The 18,096-nt window shown below is 37.1% G+C and overlaps 1 protein-coding gene across 1 annotated transcript in view; it reads right to left on the minus strand.

The window, feature by feature from the left end:
- Window positions 1–18,096, minus strand: part of TBCE (tubulin folding cofactor E) — a gene marked incomplete in the record, with an annotated part of 197,671 nt that overhangs the window by 119,874 nt on the left and 59,701 nt on the right. The window contains 2 exon segments of the mRNA XM_072409203.1: window positions 8,458–8,557; window positions 9,620–9,708. Of these exon segments, the coding sequence (XP_072265304.1) occupies window positions 8,458–8,557; window positions 9,620–9,708 (189 nt within the window).

Genomic DNA, 18,096 nt, shown 5'->3' on the forward strand with positions numbered 1-18,096 from the left:
CTTATCTTGATCACTAAGTTTAACTTTGAAATATGCCAAATAGGCTTGCTCCACAAATGTGCTGATGTCCAACCTTTGACTGGGAATGGGGAAACTGCCACAGATATAACAAAATGAATCAGGTTTGTTTAGGCACTTACCACAAGAAACAGCAGAGCCAGACATGATCTAAAAGAAAGGAAATACGTGTGTAAGTAGAAAAATAATTTTTGCTTATTCACTACGTAGACAAGCGCACTACCTCTGACCACACTGTCTTGCGTGTAAATGAATAGCCTATACAAATCCACGCTACAGTAATCGCATTAATACAAGCATTAGAGAAAAAACCTGACATGAAAGAAGAAAACTAACTGCACTTTCAGAATCAGAATACCTATTTTTGTGTAAATAAGCTTAAAAATTGAAGTCAATAACAAATTTGTTCAAAATTGTTCCCCAGAGTAATTTAAATGCTCATTTCGTCAAACCTACAACACCATACCTGAAGGCAGTAATTTCTCCCTGGATTGCCTGCGGGCCACAATCACTGTTATCCCCAAGGAGGGCAAAGATCCCTCGGTCTGTGCCAGCTACTGCCTGATTTCCCTCTTGAACCAAGACTTGAAATTGTTCACAACCATCCTGGCAACTAGGTTGCATTATGACCCGACAGGGTTCATGCCTGGCAGGGAAGCTAGAGATAACACACCAAAAGTACTCAATTGTATACAATAGACCCAGTCCAAGCAGATTCCTATTATGCTTTTATCAACAAACACCCAAAAAGGCCTGCGACCGTGTTGATTGGCAGTTTTTGGATCAGACCCTAACACATAGGTCTAGGGCCCCAGGAATCTAAAGATTGCCGCCTATGTGGATGACCTGTTTGCAATTACTGACCAAATAGTGTCCTTGCCAAATTTGATGACAGGAAGCATACACCCATAATTACCTTACCCTCTTGAATAACTCTTAATTCGGACTTACGTTAATAGGACAGGACAGCTTTTTCCTGGATGGGGCCGTTTGCATAATTAAAATGAATGTTCTTCCCCGATTCCTGTACATGTTCTTTGGAACCCTCTCTACGAAGATTTTAACTTCAAATGTCACTACTACTTCTGATGCGTCTCAAGACAACAGGGGCTTTGGGGGTGCCCAACTTCTTTCCAAACAATGGGTATCTTTAGAACAGACTTTCTTCCCAATGCCCCTGCATTTGCTGCCCTGGCTACCACTTACTGCCCTACCAGGACTCAAATCACAGCTTACTCTAGGAAATACATGGAGCCCATGTGTTAAGTACTTTCATAAATTGAACCTCTCACCCTCGCCATCTCCTCTACTACCCGTGCTTAGCAAGCCTTCATTCCCACTCGGAATAGCGGATCTGATCTTTTTGAAATTACTGTCCACAGGTACGTGTACAGCTCAAGATTTTCTTGGATCTGGGAGATGGGTTGGGAAGGAAGACATGAGCTCTGAATCCCAGGGATAGGGATTACATTTCTGGAGGGTAGTGCAACTTTCCACTATCTGGGTACTCCGCATCCTGATTAAGGACATTTCAGACCCCTTACGGCCCTGAAACAAATATGTGTCGGGGAAGGAGGGACAGGACATGCCTTGTCGGTTTTATATACTATTCTTCAGACATACTACTATGGACTAATTAGTAGCAGGTTCCAGGAAACCAATTTTAATAAAATACTGTCATAGAAACTCCACAAATGCCATCCAGACGGGTCTGATTGGTGTTTGCTATGTCAGATGGCGGTTGGCCCTATTTTTCACATTTTCTGGGAATGTCCAAACATGCAACATTTTTGGATGACTATCAGGGACATTGTTCAGCAGATGACAGACAAGCCTTTCCCCAATGATCCTGCCTTCTTCCTCATTCAACACAACACCTTTCCACAGTCATTCAGACACCTTATCACAGCAGCAAATTCCTGCATAGCTGCCTATTGGAGGAGACCAGGCCCTCCACCAATATGGCTATAGTTGCAACAAAATCCACCACATGGAGGATCGAACATCTCCTGTGCTGTAATTCGGACAGTGACCTGTTCTGCACATTGGCTTTTCCACCTAAAATTGGTCATACCCTTCCAACCCCAACTCTTACTTTTGACCGTAGTTCTGTAGCCATGGGCCTATCTGTGATGGGCTGTTAACACCCTTTCCCACCTTTGGTACCAATGGCTTCCTAATTGGGGTTTTAAAAACTACTCACTTTGGGAATACACGCTTCTGGGAAACTCACACACTATGTGACTACAAGATGGTTCTAGATATTGCACTGAGAGAATATTGCACAGAATATTGCACACTTTGATTAAATTATTTCTCCCGGTTGATCAGGCCATGAGCTTGTTACATTTGTTATATTTGTTGTGACTTGTCTTAACTTTAAATGTTGTATGGTATTTTACCGACATTTCATGTAAGACCTGGATTCTCTCACATTGCTTTGGTTTGTTTTGTTGTATACACTGCTGGATAACCCTCATGACATTTTCTGATATTGTATTTTATTGTCTTGTTTTTTGTGTTATACCTTCCCCTCATCCCCACCCCCAATTTAACCTATATCATAGTTCTCCCCAGCTTGTTTTTGGGGGGCGGGCCGCCCACCTGCTGTGAATATTTCCCCTGGCACATTTTCAGCAGCTCTGAATGTCCACCTGGAGAGGCTGCTCTGCTCGGTCCGTTCTCCACTGATAAGAGCCGATTGCTGAGTGTGTGTGTGTAAATGCTGTATGACACATTCCTCAGCCTTACATCTCTCTGTGGTTAAACCTTCATATCCCCTAAACTGTCATATTGATTTGAAATTTTCAGGGCGCACAGGGAACACTTATAGTTAGCACCATTCACAATTTCCGCACCCCAGCTTTTACAAATTTCATGATATGGGGATCAGAATATTAAAAACTTGTGAAAATACAACATTGAGGTTGCAGTATTAAAAGCAAGTGCGCCTTGGAATCCTAAATTAAAAATGCAAATTGGGGACCACTTACATAGAAAGGAGCATTGGGGAAGGGGCCCTAAATTTGTACTTATCCATCACAAATATTTAACTATGTTACCCCGTCTGCTTCTTTTCTTTGAACCCCAATTTCCCTAGAATGGTGGGGTGTGCAAAGTCGAAAATGAAGGTGCAGGCGGAGGGACATTTTTCGATAACCCCCCTATACACTAAAATTTCAATACTAAGGCAAACCCACTGCCCTGTTACACATTACTGCCCACTTCTTACACTGGAACCCCAATTTCTAAGGAATGGGAAGGGGTAGGAAACTGAAAATGTGTGGGGAACATCTGTGGATAACACCCCCTAAAGTTTTATCACAATGGCATCATTAAAACATAAAAAAAACTCTGCCCATCATTTTATGTTCAAATGATGCCATGCTAATGACATTTTAGGGGTTTATACATCTGTTCCCCACCTGCACCTACATTTTTAGTTTCCTGCACCTCCCCATTCCAGATAAATTGGGGTTCAAAGAACAGAAGCAAAAAGGGTAGCATAGTATTAAAATTATAGTTTGGTGAAAGGTAGGTAAAATATTTAGGGGGCCAACCCCAATGCTTCTTGCTATGTAAGTGGCCCCGGGGGTCCTTACCATATTTTTCGCCGTATAAGACGCTCCGGAATATAAGACGCACCCAATTTTAGGAGGAAAATCTAGAAAAAAAGTTTCTGAAAGATTATTCCCCTTCTGATCACTCATGTGCCATTCATACCGGTATTCCCCTTCTGATCACTCATGTGCCATTCAGTGAACTTTCTTATAAAACAGCAATCCAAATCTTTAATTTCCACAAGTTTTTAAACTCATGATCCCCACATTTTGAAATTCTTGAACTTAAAAAAAGAAATGTTGGTTATTAGTAGCTAAAAATTTAGGTAATTACTAACAACAATTTAGGAGATCTGAAGGATTGAACACAGCGAGTTGTTAGGCTGCAGAATCTGACAAGCAGACTTTACACACACAGCTATCACACTGCGGGTGGATACATTTCACAGGCAGTTTTTGTTTTTGGCAGTGATGAGAGGAGGGCACTGGCTGTCCTGCCCCCATCTGCGATTGCATGCATGATGCTCTTTGTGTTACCTAGGTATAGCGCTAGGAGACATCTGAAGTTAAGATGAATTCACACTGGCAGTAAGATTGCATTTGCTGCGTTTACCCCTCACTTTCCTCTCGCAAGGAACCAATGCTGCTTGGACAACTGCTAAGCATGAAAAGCCCAGCACTTACTGCCTGTTACCAATCCTAGGTCCCTAGCAGTTATCACAGGTTACCAATCCCGGAGATCGAAACACCGGAGATCATCACTGCACACGCCGGATGAAGAAAGAAGAGAGAAGACGTTTCCGGAGGAGCAAGGTAAGTATATTTTTTCAGTTGTAATCCGATTGTCATACAATGTTGTATGACAATCGGATTGTAATATAACGCTTGTTTATATTTTTAGCTACCCCGACCTTGGTTCGGGGTAAACGATAGTAGCAAGTTTACTTACCTCGAACCAAGGTTGGGCTAACCGCCCGGGTGGTTAAAATGTAGGATAAGTGGTGGACTCTTGCAGCTACCTCCCCCTAAAATGTTATTGCTGTGCTGCCATCACAAGATAGGAAAAACTATACCTATTATACCATGCTACCCTGTCATACATATCTGGCCAATTAGCTTCTGAAAACCACAATTTCTCAGGAACGGGGCCTGATGGTATAGTAGTAAGAACATATACCCCATGGCTATCGGTCACATTAATTGCATTTAAATGGAACGATCCATTGCAGATATTTTGGGGTACAAACAAGGTTAGCGCCCCCCTATAACTGACAGGATACATTGTATGGTGGGTGTAGTTTCTGCTCTTTGGTACAGGAATGGTGAGCAGGGAGCAATATTTGACCACACCGCGGTGTATGATAGCTTTAGTTTTGTAGCTTTCAATAATAAAATGTCCAATTAATAAAATGAGCATCAAATGGTGAGTGCAGAAATTCTTGATTTGTAATTTCTTTAATTTGGTGCATGTACGTTATGGTAACTAGAAACATTTCAATTAAAATTCATTTTAGATTAAAACATACTTCTTTAATGTTTGCATTGAGGCCTGCAGATTTTTTCTAATTGTCAACAGCAGCCCCCAGATGAAGAAAGGTTTGGCACCACTGCTCTAATATATCTCTCCTTACTCAATAATGGCTACATGAATGTAAATTAATTCAACATATGCAGACGTTGGTGGTAGAAGATGACAACCAGTGGATAAATATCCGGACACTTTGTCAGAGTTAACACGCTTTAAGTATTGTCCAAGATATAGAGGTTTTATCCCATGACTGGTGATACTGGTTTTGGGAACAAGGCAAAGGGGTTGGTATTCCTTAGCCTTCCCTCTGTTGCATTGCTACCTCTCTCTTACTGTTTAGCAGCATCCCACTTTCCCTTCGCACACCACTTTCCCTGTTACTAACCCCCTTTTATTCTACTTTTCCTTCTTGTTGTTCTTTATCTGTTTAAGTGCAATATACAGCAAATTTCTCGTTCTTTTGGCCTGCTGTCCATAAGAGTAATCGCATGCTCCTCTCAAAAAACACTTTTTACTCCTTCAGTTACATTGTTCTTTTGGGATTAAACTCAACCCCCTCCTGTACCCTCTATAACGAAATAGGTTTGACATGATTTACTCACCTTATATTTTCACCATTTACTCAGTAAATATTACATTTTCACTTTTTACAATGGCATATATTCCTACGTTGTTCCTTAATTCTCTTTGTAGCATTACCTGATATTCCAATATACTGATTTATATTGGAATATAAGCCAATATAGGCCTTATTTATACACCTGGGACATTCTTTCTCCTTTTATGCACTCTAACCATATGTTTTCATGTACTTTTGTGTATTAGTTTTCCACATAATTGTTTTAAGTTCTTGGATTATTTACTGCTTACTATTTATCCATATGACTATACAAAATCTTACGACTATTCACTGTGTTCATCATGTAGCTTTTGTACTGGTCCCCATAAATACCCCTGAGGAAGCCCAATAGGCAAAACAGACTAGGAGACCCCCATTTTACTTGGATCAGAAACAAACTAGTGAAATTGTTTAGTGAAATCACAATCTCTGGTTACTCTGTACTTCTTAATTGATAATACATGTTTTCTATTGTTCCACAAATGTTCCTTACCCCTTTAAAAGGTTACTTACCACAAAGGAGGGCAGTTTTATTAGTTTAATAAGCGTTTGGGGGCGTGCTTTATTTTAGGGTAGTTTTCTGTATTTCTGCTTCCTGTATGCTGTTTCAACTTATGAAAAAGGTAATTATATGTATATGTAAGGGATGACATGTGGAGATTGGTAGGTACAAGGACAGATGCTGGAAAACCACATAAGGACATAAAATCAAGGGGGCGTGGCCTTGACGGAGACCCGAATGGTCATACACTAGAAGAGCTCTGCTCCAGCCTGCAACAGAAGCTATCATACTGGGCACCACAGCATCCATAATGGGCAAACAACATAGACAGAGAGCTGTCTCTGCATACGTTAAAAAGAAGCATTGGCCTCCTGCATTAGCATCTCCTCGAGGGCAGGTTTCCGACATTTTTGCGCTCCATTTTAGGCAAATACTTTTGGGAATTTTTATTCGCCGGTGGCCCGCGTGTAGCAAGGAACAACCTTAATCTCTGCAAATTAAACTTCCAGGATGCCTGCATTACATTTGGAGTGCAAACTTCCACAAATACACGTGGTCCTCCCTGAAATGACACAAGTGACCCGTGCACGACGAGACCAGAAGTGGGGAAGAAGGACCGAGTGGGCAGTCCCACTAAACACGTGGGACGCCACTCAAAACATTTAGAAGCATGGCAAATGGAAGATCAGAAATACTGTGGAAGAGGCAAGTAAGGAAAGGAAAGAGAAAGGCGAGAGACGTCTTATGTGAGTAATTGGGAAAGTATAATGGAGTGATAATTGATCAACTGATAAAGGAAAGGATAAAGGGTTTTAAATTGAAAATGGAGAATATGATATTTTGATTTGTATTAAAATTTTCATTGGAGATAGACAAAATAATGAATTGGTTCATTATATTATAACAAAACAAAATATAAATTGGATATAATTTATATTAAGTTATTGGTTAGTATGAATTGATTATTTATTGTATGTAATTATTTATAGAATTGCAGCTGTAGTATAAATATTATGTTTTGGTTAGTTATGTAGCAAAAACACTACAAAAAGATATATTTTATAATTTTTTTTGTTTTCTTTGAAAAATATTTTTTTTTTTATTATAGTATTATAAGAAAATACTACATTTAGGAATGTTTTGGCTCACAGTGAAATAGTAACATGTTGAATCATTTGATGGAATTTTAAAGGTGCACACGTAATAATTAGATAATTGAGATGAAGCATAAATATATATGTGTGGTCAGGTATACAGTAAAAACATTATGAAAAAAATGTATTAAAAATTGTAATATATTTTATGCTAAAAGATAATATTAAGTCATGCTATGGTTCCCTGTGACACACTAATAAATAGGTGTGTGAAATAATATTAATTTGAAATGTCCCTCTCCAGGTTATGCAGGGGTGATCCTGATTTCCTAAAAAATCAGGAAGAAAACACTCCCTAAGAGTGGGTACTAAGTATTCATGACAAACACTCCCTGGTGTTTGTTGAGGGCATTCATAAACGTTATAATTTGCCTTTATATCTTTGCCTTGTTCCCTGTGTTTTATTAAGAAAATAGAAAAACATTGGTGAGTGGCTTTCCTGAATTCAGATTAGTATTGGTTTGGAAATATGATATTGTTGGAGATAAAAATTAAAGATACATAAAAATTAAATTTCCTTTAGGATAAACTGATAATGAACAAACTGATGATAATGAACAATCCCTTTAATCTGTTCTTCTGATGGAGCCTTAGAGCGAAACACGTCAAGAACGGGGATAAATTAGGAGATGTAAAAAGAGATAAAGTTTAAGTGATTGTATACACTGTTATCAGGATCAGTTGGTTTATGTTTAGTAAATTCTAAGTGTTTTATGTGATTTATAAATAAATTGTGAGATGACTTGTTTTTTTGTTTTTGTTTTTATTTATAAAAAGCCATAAAAAAAGGTGTTTAATCTAATCATTGTTGTGCACCAAGAAAATCCCCATACCAAAAGAATTTTTGGCATGTCTAAAAAAAGACCTTTTACAAACAAACATTTAAACACAACATAACTATTTTTTTTCTGATTGATATAGTGAAGCTGTGTAGGAATAAATAGTGGGAAGATATGAAACCTAACAATTTTGATATTGTTTATTGAAAGAATATAGCTTATAATAACACACAGTCTTATTTTTTGTCAACACTGTAAACATTTTTTTTCTAAATAGTTAAAAGGCAAATTTCATACCTGAGATCAAGGACTTTCAATTTCTTGAGCTGGCAGGCAATTTCTGCTACATCATCCCATGAAGACAGAAGGTTTTTCGACAAATTTAACACAGAAATATCTGATAATAAATATGTCAAGAAAAAGAAACCAAATATTGATTTAAGAAAAAAACTACATACTTAATACAAAATGTAATTTTACAAAACTAAAATAAGAGATCTTCAATGCATACCAAGGAGGATAAGCATAAAGTATAAATAAACAGTATTTACATTGAACAACAGGTTTGTAACAGGGAACAAGGTTTGGGAATATATATATATATAATTATATATATATAAATAAAAATAAATATATTATAAAAAAATATATATATAATATAATATATATACAATAAAAACTCTTGTAAAAGCCTCCATGTTTTCAGTAGAAACTTTTATAATCAGTGTTAAAATACCTATAAACACGTGAAAACGGCTATAAACGCTTCTTTAGAAAGGCATTTATAAATGTGCAGGAGCAAAAACACACTAAAATGCCTCAATTTAAAGTCCCAGCGCGTTTAAAGGTGTTTACAAATGGTTTTATTTTTAAAACACAGTAATGAGCATTGTCCTTATTGCTCAAAAACATGCCTCAAGGAAACATTAGTACAGACAAGCCCATTTGAATGCATAGGAATTTCCAACAAGGGATTTTAAACACTCAAGTTAAACTCTAGGGGAACAGTCTGTGCAGACTAAACCTAAAGCTACCGGGAGGCATCTTAACACCGTGGACATGATGAGCAGCAAAACAGGTAGCAGAGTCAAAGTCTACCTTTTCTTGTGCCATCCACACTTTTTACTTACATATCCAACCTGACATCTCTTTTTCTCCACATACTGGCTGCTGTCCGACCAGCGTCATATCCTCCAAACTTCCTTGTTGTACACACCATTCAAATCACTTTAAACTGTTTTCTTTTCTCTAATGTTGTATATATTTTAACAGGTATCTTAAAAAAGAATATAAGCCTTGTGAGTAATGGCTAACTAGACCCTGAACTAGGTTAGTTAGGTTTTACAATACACAAACATTACCAGAATTATTTCCCTTCCATTACCAGAATTATTTCCTGAGGCCAGCAGCCTCATCCTCTAGCCAGGAGATGATTGCTAAAACAACGAGTAAAGGATACTTGGACATGATTCTTGAATCTCTCTTTTCTGTCCGGCATTACTGACTTCGCATTCCCTCAATGAAATATCAGACAATGTGCTCAACTGGCTAAATTTAATAGAAACATATTCATATATGTAAATAAATATATAATACCAACAACATCCTAATTGTTTTCATGAAAGAAATACTATAAGTAAACTTTAATATCCCAATACCAACTTGAATAAATAAAAAGTCTGAATGTATTTACCAGTGAAAAGTATAAAGCTCCCCCCCCTAGGTTTTTAAATAAAACTTTTTTTACCGTTTAAATGGAATTTCTGGTAGAACATGAGTGTTATAGTGGGAGTGGAGCTGGGCAGAGAAAAAAAGCTTTACTATTCAAAAACACTAGTGCATTAAGAAACTGTGCATTATAGTTAAAAGGTCTTTAAAAAAACATCATTAAAAAAATTCCACTGCCTTCTTCACTAGCTCCCAAAACAAAGGCTTATCATCGCAGTACTTATTTATTTTCTCTGTCTCTCTGTTTTTACATTCCTGTCATCATTATCCAGCATGTGCTGCATGAATAGTAGCATATCAAGGTTTAGACAAACTATAATATTAAAAAAATATGCAGTTCAAGTCTATATGGTGTTACTACACAGGCAGCACAGCTCTAGATTTGGGTGAATGAGATCAGAGAAGGCAAGTTAACCAATTCAGTTTATAAAAATTTAGGGGACACTAAAAGTATGTTAAGTACCGAAATGTATAAAACAACAAATAATTCTTACACACACAGGAAACATAATATGAAACTAAGTAACGGCTCTTGTCTTTCCACAGACAGTCAGCAGTAGAAACATTGTCCGCAGACCCCATCATTGATACCACATTTGCCGATCAAATGCCCACCCTCCAAGCAACCAAACACTAAAAACACCCTGGTAACATAGAGTTGGGTCCACTAATATTTGGACAGAGACTTTTTTCAAATTTTGGTTCTGTACATTACCACAATTAATCTTAAATGAAACAACTCAGATGCAGTTGAACTGCAGACTTTAAATCAGTGGGATTAACAAAAATATTGCATACAAATGTGAGGAACTAAAGCATTTTTTTTTCTTTTTACACAATCACCTCATTTCAGGGGTTCAAAAGTCATTGGACAATTGACTCAAAGGCTATTTCATGGGCTGGTGTGGGCAACTCCTTTGTTATGTCATTATCAATTAAGCAGATAAAAGGCCTGAAGTTGATTTGAGGGGGGGGCAGGGGGGGGGGTGCGCTTGTATGTGGAAGATTTTGACAACATGCAGTCAAAGGAGAGTCAAAGGAGCTCTCCATGCAGGTGAAACAAGCCTTCTTTAAGCTGCAAAAACAAAAAAAATCCATCCGATAAATTGCTATTAGGGGTGGCAAAATCTAGTTTGGTACATCATGAGAAAGAAACAAAGCACTGGTGAACTCAGCAACGTCAAAAGACCTGGACGTCCACGGAAGACAACAGTGGTGGATGATCACAGAATCATTTCCATGGTGAAGAGAAACCCCTTCACAACAGCCAACTAAGTGAACAACACTCTCCAGGAAGTAGGCGTATCAATATCCAAGCCTACCATAAAGAGAAGATTGCATGAAAGTAAATACAGAGGGTGCACTGCAAGGTGCAAGCAGCTCATACGCCTCAGCAATAGAAAGGCTAGATTGGACTTTGCTCAAAAACATCTAAAAAAGCCAGCACAATTCTGGAAAAACATTCTTTTGGACAGATGAAACCAAGATCATCCTTTACCAGAATGATGGCAAAAAAAAAGAATGGAGAAGGCGTGGAACAGCTCATGATCCAAAACATACCACATCATCTGTAAAACATGGCGGAGGCAGTGTGATGGCTTGGGCACGCATGGCTGCCAGCAGTACTAGGACAGTAGTGTTTGTTGATGATGTGACACAGGACAGAAGCAGCCCAATGAATTCTGAGGTGTTCAGAGACATACTGTCAAATCCAGCTAAATGCAGTCAAATTGATTGGGAGGCCTTTCATCATACAGATGGACAATGACCCAAAACTTACAGCCAAAGCAACTCAGGAGTTTATTAAAGTAAAGAAGTGGAATATTCTTGAATGGCCAAGTCAGTCACCTGATCTGAACCCAATTGAGCATGCATTTCACTTGTTAAAGACTAAACTTCGGACAGAAAGACCCACAAACAAACAGTAATTGAAAGCCACTGCAGTAAAGGCCTGGCTGGGAATTAAAAAGGAGGAAACCCAGCATGTCCATGATGAGTTCAAGACTACAGGCTGTCATTGCCAGCAAAGGGTTTTCAACCAAGTATTAGAAATGAACATTTTATTTTCAATTTTTTAATTGGCCCAATTACTTTTGAGCCCCTGAAATGAAGTGATTGTGTTAAAAAAAGGCTTTAGTTCCTCAAATTTTTATGCAATCTTTTTGTTCAACCCACTGAACTAAAGCAAAGCTAAAAGTCTGCAGTTCAACTAAATCTGAGTTGTTTCATTTAAAATTAATTGTGGTAATGTACAGAACCAAAATTAGAAAAAAGTTGTCTCTGTCCTAATATTTATGGGCCTAATTGTATAAACAAACTAATGCTCACAGGTTTACAACCAAACACATTCTCCACTGAGAATAAGGAACTTTACCAGCATATAAAAAATTTACATATAATCCAACAATGTATTTAAAAACATTCCTAATCTTATATTTTTTGTTAAAAATCCTTGCGTTGACAAAAACAAAGACACATTTTGACATAGAGTAATACTCCATTAGTTACACAACACAAAGCCTGATCACAAATAATTTCAAGATACTAAATTTTAACATATTATTTGCATATAGTTCCTTCAAATTTTTCTGTTACGACACGTTTTGCAGATCTGACTCTGCTTTTTCAAAGATGTTTAATAAGACAAGAACATTGGAACAATGCTATAAAAATACAATAAATTGTATCTTAGTAGTTAACGTGTCATATTTATTTACATAAATTTTATCCAATTCAAAAAACAAATACATTTTATTTATTACCTTACCCAACCTATTGGTTAGCTTAGAGTGGGGTCAGGCCCAGCAGACCCAGCAATCAACTGAAACCTGCATATTTTTACCAAAATTACCAGGGTTTTTATATCAGTTCATTCCCTGTGTGACTATGCAGTAAATAATTCATATAGGGCTTATTCAATCATAATTTAATATATAACAAATAAATAGATATATTGAATTAACCTACTTTAAATTACATTAAAAAATAAATAAAATTAATTTTTAAAAATCCTATATAATTATATTAAAATATTAATTAAATATAGGCCCATGGTTCTTATAAACACAAGTTTATCTGTTATTAGTAAATTCAGTTTGTATTCATAAAATATTTATCAATTCACTGCCATCACACATCAGCTCCACTTATTACCACAAGAGGCAGGCCAACGTCCAGAAACTAAGTGCACAGGAGTTCATTAGCTCATTAGTTCCTTTACTCATTATTGAAACTATATGGCAAAGCTTACTACTCAATTAATACTTTACACTAAAGGACCCTATTCATAAACAATATACATAAAGATTTTGGCTTACCCTGAATGAGGTGTGGCAGTGGTAATCACTTTTTTCACTTTTTTTATTGTTAATCCTCCTTGTCGTCAGACAAGTGATTGCTCCTGGTGCCAAGGCCTTCTCTTGCACTTATAAGCCCTCCCTACTGATTACTCCTGGGCTTCCCAGGTGGAATGCAGGAAATTGCACTCCAATTATTAATTACTTATACCAATACAGAAAGCCCTAGAGATGCCTTGGATATACCACACACTCCACTGGACCGATTGCTGTGTTAAAGCAGGTAATGCTAGTATAGGGGCAGGGAGTAACTGAAAGAAATAAATATACACTCAAATACATTCAAAATACATAAAAACTAGTTTTATAATGAATCAAAATATTTACATTATACTTTTTACTATACAGTTATCTTTTTAAATAGGAAAAAAAATGTATTACCTCATAAAATATGTTTTAAAGCTTAACATCTTATTTAATCCTGGATATATTGTAACCTTCAGTTTATAAATCCATTCGGTTTCCTGTTTTGATAACATCCAAGGAAATTTTTTCAAGGGCCACAGTTCTAATTTCTTCTACATTGTAATTATAGTACATTCCCCTGTGGTAACTAAGAGGGGTAATTATCTTTCCATTTCTAATAAAAATACGTATACAAATTAACTCATACCATGTTTAAAAGAAAAATACACAGGCAAATAAACAAGTACTTCCCCATGTGAAAAATGTAAAGAATGCAACTGGACTTATAAACCTCAAAGTTCTTTATTTCACCCGCCAAATCTTTCCTATTGAATGTGTTATGATTACGTAACCTGCAATACATAAGGAGTTATATATATGTGGCCTTCTGTAGTTGTGGTAAATACGATGTTTGAAAGAAAAATAAAAAAAAAATTAAAAAATTGAAACAAAGGATTTATGAACATATTTATCTTTTTAGAAATGGAAAGATAAGGAGGCATAGCCAGCCTTCCTCTGCTCGTTGCAAAATTGTTAGCAGCTGTTAACAGCCTTCTCTGCAGTATTTTCACACCTCCCTGCTTGTAGCAGTTACTACAATCTGTGAGCATGCCAAAACGACCCAAAATGAAGCACTCACCAAGAAAGCTGATGGCTTTCTACCCGGTGGTTCCAGCACAACGGATTCAAAATGGCGCCAACAGATCCATCAGCTCTGCAGGAAAGATGGACCCTCTCCACACCATCTACCATAGACCAGCATGCCTTCACTTCACTGCCTGGCTGCTCTCACACATCGGGAGAGTACTCTTCTCCCCTTACACATTCTGCAACTCGAGTTAAACACAGAGGAAAACTTATCTCCCTTCGGATTTATTCATGAACAGAATTTCAGCTTCCTCATCAGGAGCCTCTACTCCTACACATCAAAATATAGAAGATTTCACCACTTCCAATACTACAATTTCTGATATAACCACCCAAAAAAAGATAGTTTGCCTCAAGCACACTATACAGTGAGATATTTGCAAGATGCTGGATGATACTATCTATGATCTGAGTAACCAGGTATCTCATGTAGAATCTTCTATGATGGATTTCATACTCACTCATATCCAGTTAGTCAAAATTTACAAAGAATAGGCCATCCAAATCCAATTGCTCTAAAATAAAGTTTTAGATCTGAAAGACCGCTCACGCTGCAAAATCATTAAATTCAGGGGTTTTTGTGAAGCAGTCTAAATGCAGGCATTGCTAACATTTTTAAACAATTTTCTGCAAATTTTTTTACCTTCTGCCTCTTCACCTGACTTACTTATTGATAGAGTGCATCGGCTCTCTAAACCATCAACACTACTAGATAAGGTTCCTTGTGATGTACTGGCCAGACTTCATATCTTTCTTTAAGGAAGAGGCAATGCAAGCAGCATGTAAACCCCTGCATATGCCAGCAGATTTAGCAGCTATTTTCTCCCAATAGATTTATCCCAATACACATATATTTTTTTGTTTTTAGGGGTCAAATCATAGAACTTTCTTCAATGCGCCACATCCCAATAAAATATCCTAATTTTTTCAAGTATCACAGACTAATCGAGGGACTCAAGTTGTAAAGTGAAAAAAGTATATCCTTTTTGAACATTAAAAGTAAAAGTAAAAAATGCACAACAATGAGGACATAATAGCATAAAAACATGTATATTAACCATTTCACAACATGGTCTTGCATAGGTTAGATTAAATCTTTTTACTTTCTATGCGTTTCGCAAGCCGAGCCCTGCTTCATCAGGAGAGAACCGAGATAAAATGAATAGAAATCCAGAATATCTAATTCACAGTTCTACCTTATTTACTAAAATTCCTAAGTGCTCTCCATTATATGTATATTACATACCAATTTTTGTAGAAAGGTACTGACGACAACACTCTAAGGCAGGTATCCTTTTTTGTTTTTGTTTTATTATGGCCTTTCTATGATGTTATTAGTTAATAGATGCATCAGGTATTTATAATTAACAATATATTACATACTGTCATGGTATATCTGATTAATAATTGTATTAGGTGCATTGGGGGGCGCACAGCCTCACATTTGCCTATTACCAAGATGGCCGACTCTGGGGCTTCAGTTCGTCCAACGGCGGAAAAAAGAGGATCCTGCCATGGACTCTTTTTGCGCTCCCTGTGTTCCCTAGGCGTCTTCCCCCGTCCCTCTCACTTCCGTATTCAGACCGGCAGTTTTAAAAGGGATGAGGGTATCTTCCTGTCCTCTTCAGCGTGAATATGCAGAGAGAACTCGAGGCACGTGACCCTGTCCCATGTTGAATCACAGCAACGGGGGCGTGTATCCTCACATGGAACCCTAGTCCATTAGTACGACTCCATTCAAAGCCGACAGCAGTAGCATGTCTGAGCCACAACACTAGGAGGATATCTGATGGACAACAACCGTGGAAACTCTGTTCAAAAGATCCTTTGAAAACACCATCACTTTCTTTTATCCTGGTAGGTTATTTTTAGATATGTTTTGAAAGTAGGAAATCCCTTGCAATGATCCAATGTCCTTAGAATCCCCTGTAATGTTTATTAAACAAAGAACTGTTTTATGACAGCCTTTGAAAAAACTTACGGATTTAAAACATCTATGCTACATAGTAGCCATTGCAGTACGAAGTTGTTCCCTTTAGAGTATCCACAGTGGAATGTAATAGACAACTGGATACATTTTTAGATATATGCTTATATTGCAAAATACTTATGCACTCATATGGATTCAGTTGTACTATAGGAGAATACAGGATCTAAGACAGAGAGGTCTTGGTCTATGCAAAATCCAATTTATATAGCATGATAATAATATATTATAATTACAAACAATCCTCTAGGTAAACTTGATTGAGGACACCTAGGCTCACCCCTGGTTGTTTGCTCATATTACATGTCTGTCTGGCTAGGAGTCAGTAGTATTTGGAGGAGATATCCACCTTAGAGTGTTGTTGTCAGTACCTTTCTACAAAAAATGGTATGTAATATACATCTAATGGAGAGCACTTAGGAATTTTAGTAAATAGGTAGAACTGTGAATTAGACATTGCGAATTTCTATTTATTTGATAGGTCTCGGTTCTTTCCTGATGAAGCGGGGCTTGGCCCGCAAAACGCGTCGAAAGTAAAAACATTTCATCTAACCTATGCAAGACCATGTTGTAAAATGGTTAATATCCGTTTTTATGCTATTATGTCCTCATTGTTGTGCATTTTTTACCATATACTTTTAATGTTCAAAAATAAAGGATATACTTTTTTGATTAGTTTTAAAACTTGTGCCTACAAAGTCCCTCGATTAGTCTGTGATACTTGAAACAAATATCCCAATACACGCTTTACAAACAAAAGCAACTTGCTCTCTTAACAACTCCCTTGAGGGCTCACAATATTCCTTATAAGTGGGGCTATCAAACTAAATCATTTATTAACAATCCAGGTAAATCCTTTACTATTTTCTCGATTGAAGCTGGAAAAAATTGTTTGAGCAATGGGGACTCCCCCCCTCTTCTACCCATTATGACTTTACATACCAAACTAGCTCCTAGTTGGAAGTAAAAGACCTATTACATTATAACCACGCTGCCTTAACCAAATAGCATAAGGGTGGTGATTTACTGAAGCCAAAATAAAAATCTCACTTTTTACTATACCCATAAGGCACCCTACAATTCTGATTTTTTCATACAGGTTATACGCACTTTTCATTCCCCAAAAATCCAGCAGCTTAGTTTCTTAGACTTATATTCAGAATGTTTCTTATCCTCCTACACCCTAAATCATTCCCCCTTCCCCTCTCCAGGATTTTTTTTTTTCACTGTCCATGAACATGCTACATTTACCTACCTTGGCCACTACTTAGAGAAAAAAAACTTTTACTTTTTCTTATAACTTGTACCAAATTACAATTAAACTTCTTTTCTCTAAACGTTAAAGGTCTTAACAGTCCTTTTAAAAGGTCTAAGCTTCGCAAAGAGGTATCAAAATCTCATCCAGATCTTCTACTAATCCAAGAGTCCCACTTTTTTGATACAAACCCTCCTAAAATGTACCTACCTGATTATTCTCAGCTATATTTCACCAACGCTACCAAGAAAAAAGCTGGTGTGTTTATTGCCATTAAAGATTATTTGTCATTCAAATATCTCTGATGTATATCCCATACATCTGACTACAATGCATCATCCTTTCCTGTATGCTGGAAAACATTATCTACACATTATCTACACATATCTACTCTCCCAATTCAAACATTCAAACATTAGATTCTTTAACAAATTAATGAAAAGAGTCAATACTCTTTGACAGGGTCTCTTACTTTTAGCGGGATCATTGATTCTACCTCAACCACCTTTTTTTTATCACCTCATGCATCCTACTCAAGGATCGGTCTAGTACTTACT

Source organism: Pyxicephalus adspersus, chromosome 4, assembly GCF_032062135.1.
Source record: "Pyxicephalus adspersus chromosome 4, UCB_Pads_2.0, whole genome shotgun sequence".
NCBI classification, from domain to species: domain Eukaryota; kingdom Metazoa; phylum Chordata; class Amphibia; order Anura; family Pyxicephalidae; genus Pyxicephalus; species Pyxicephalus adspersus.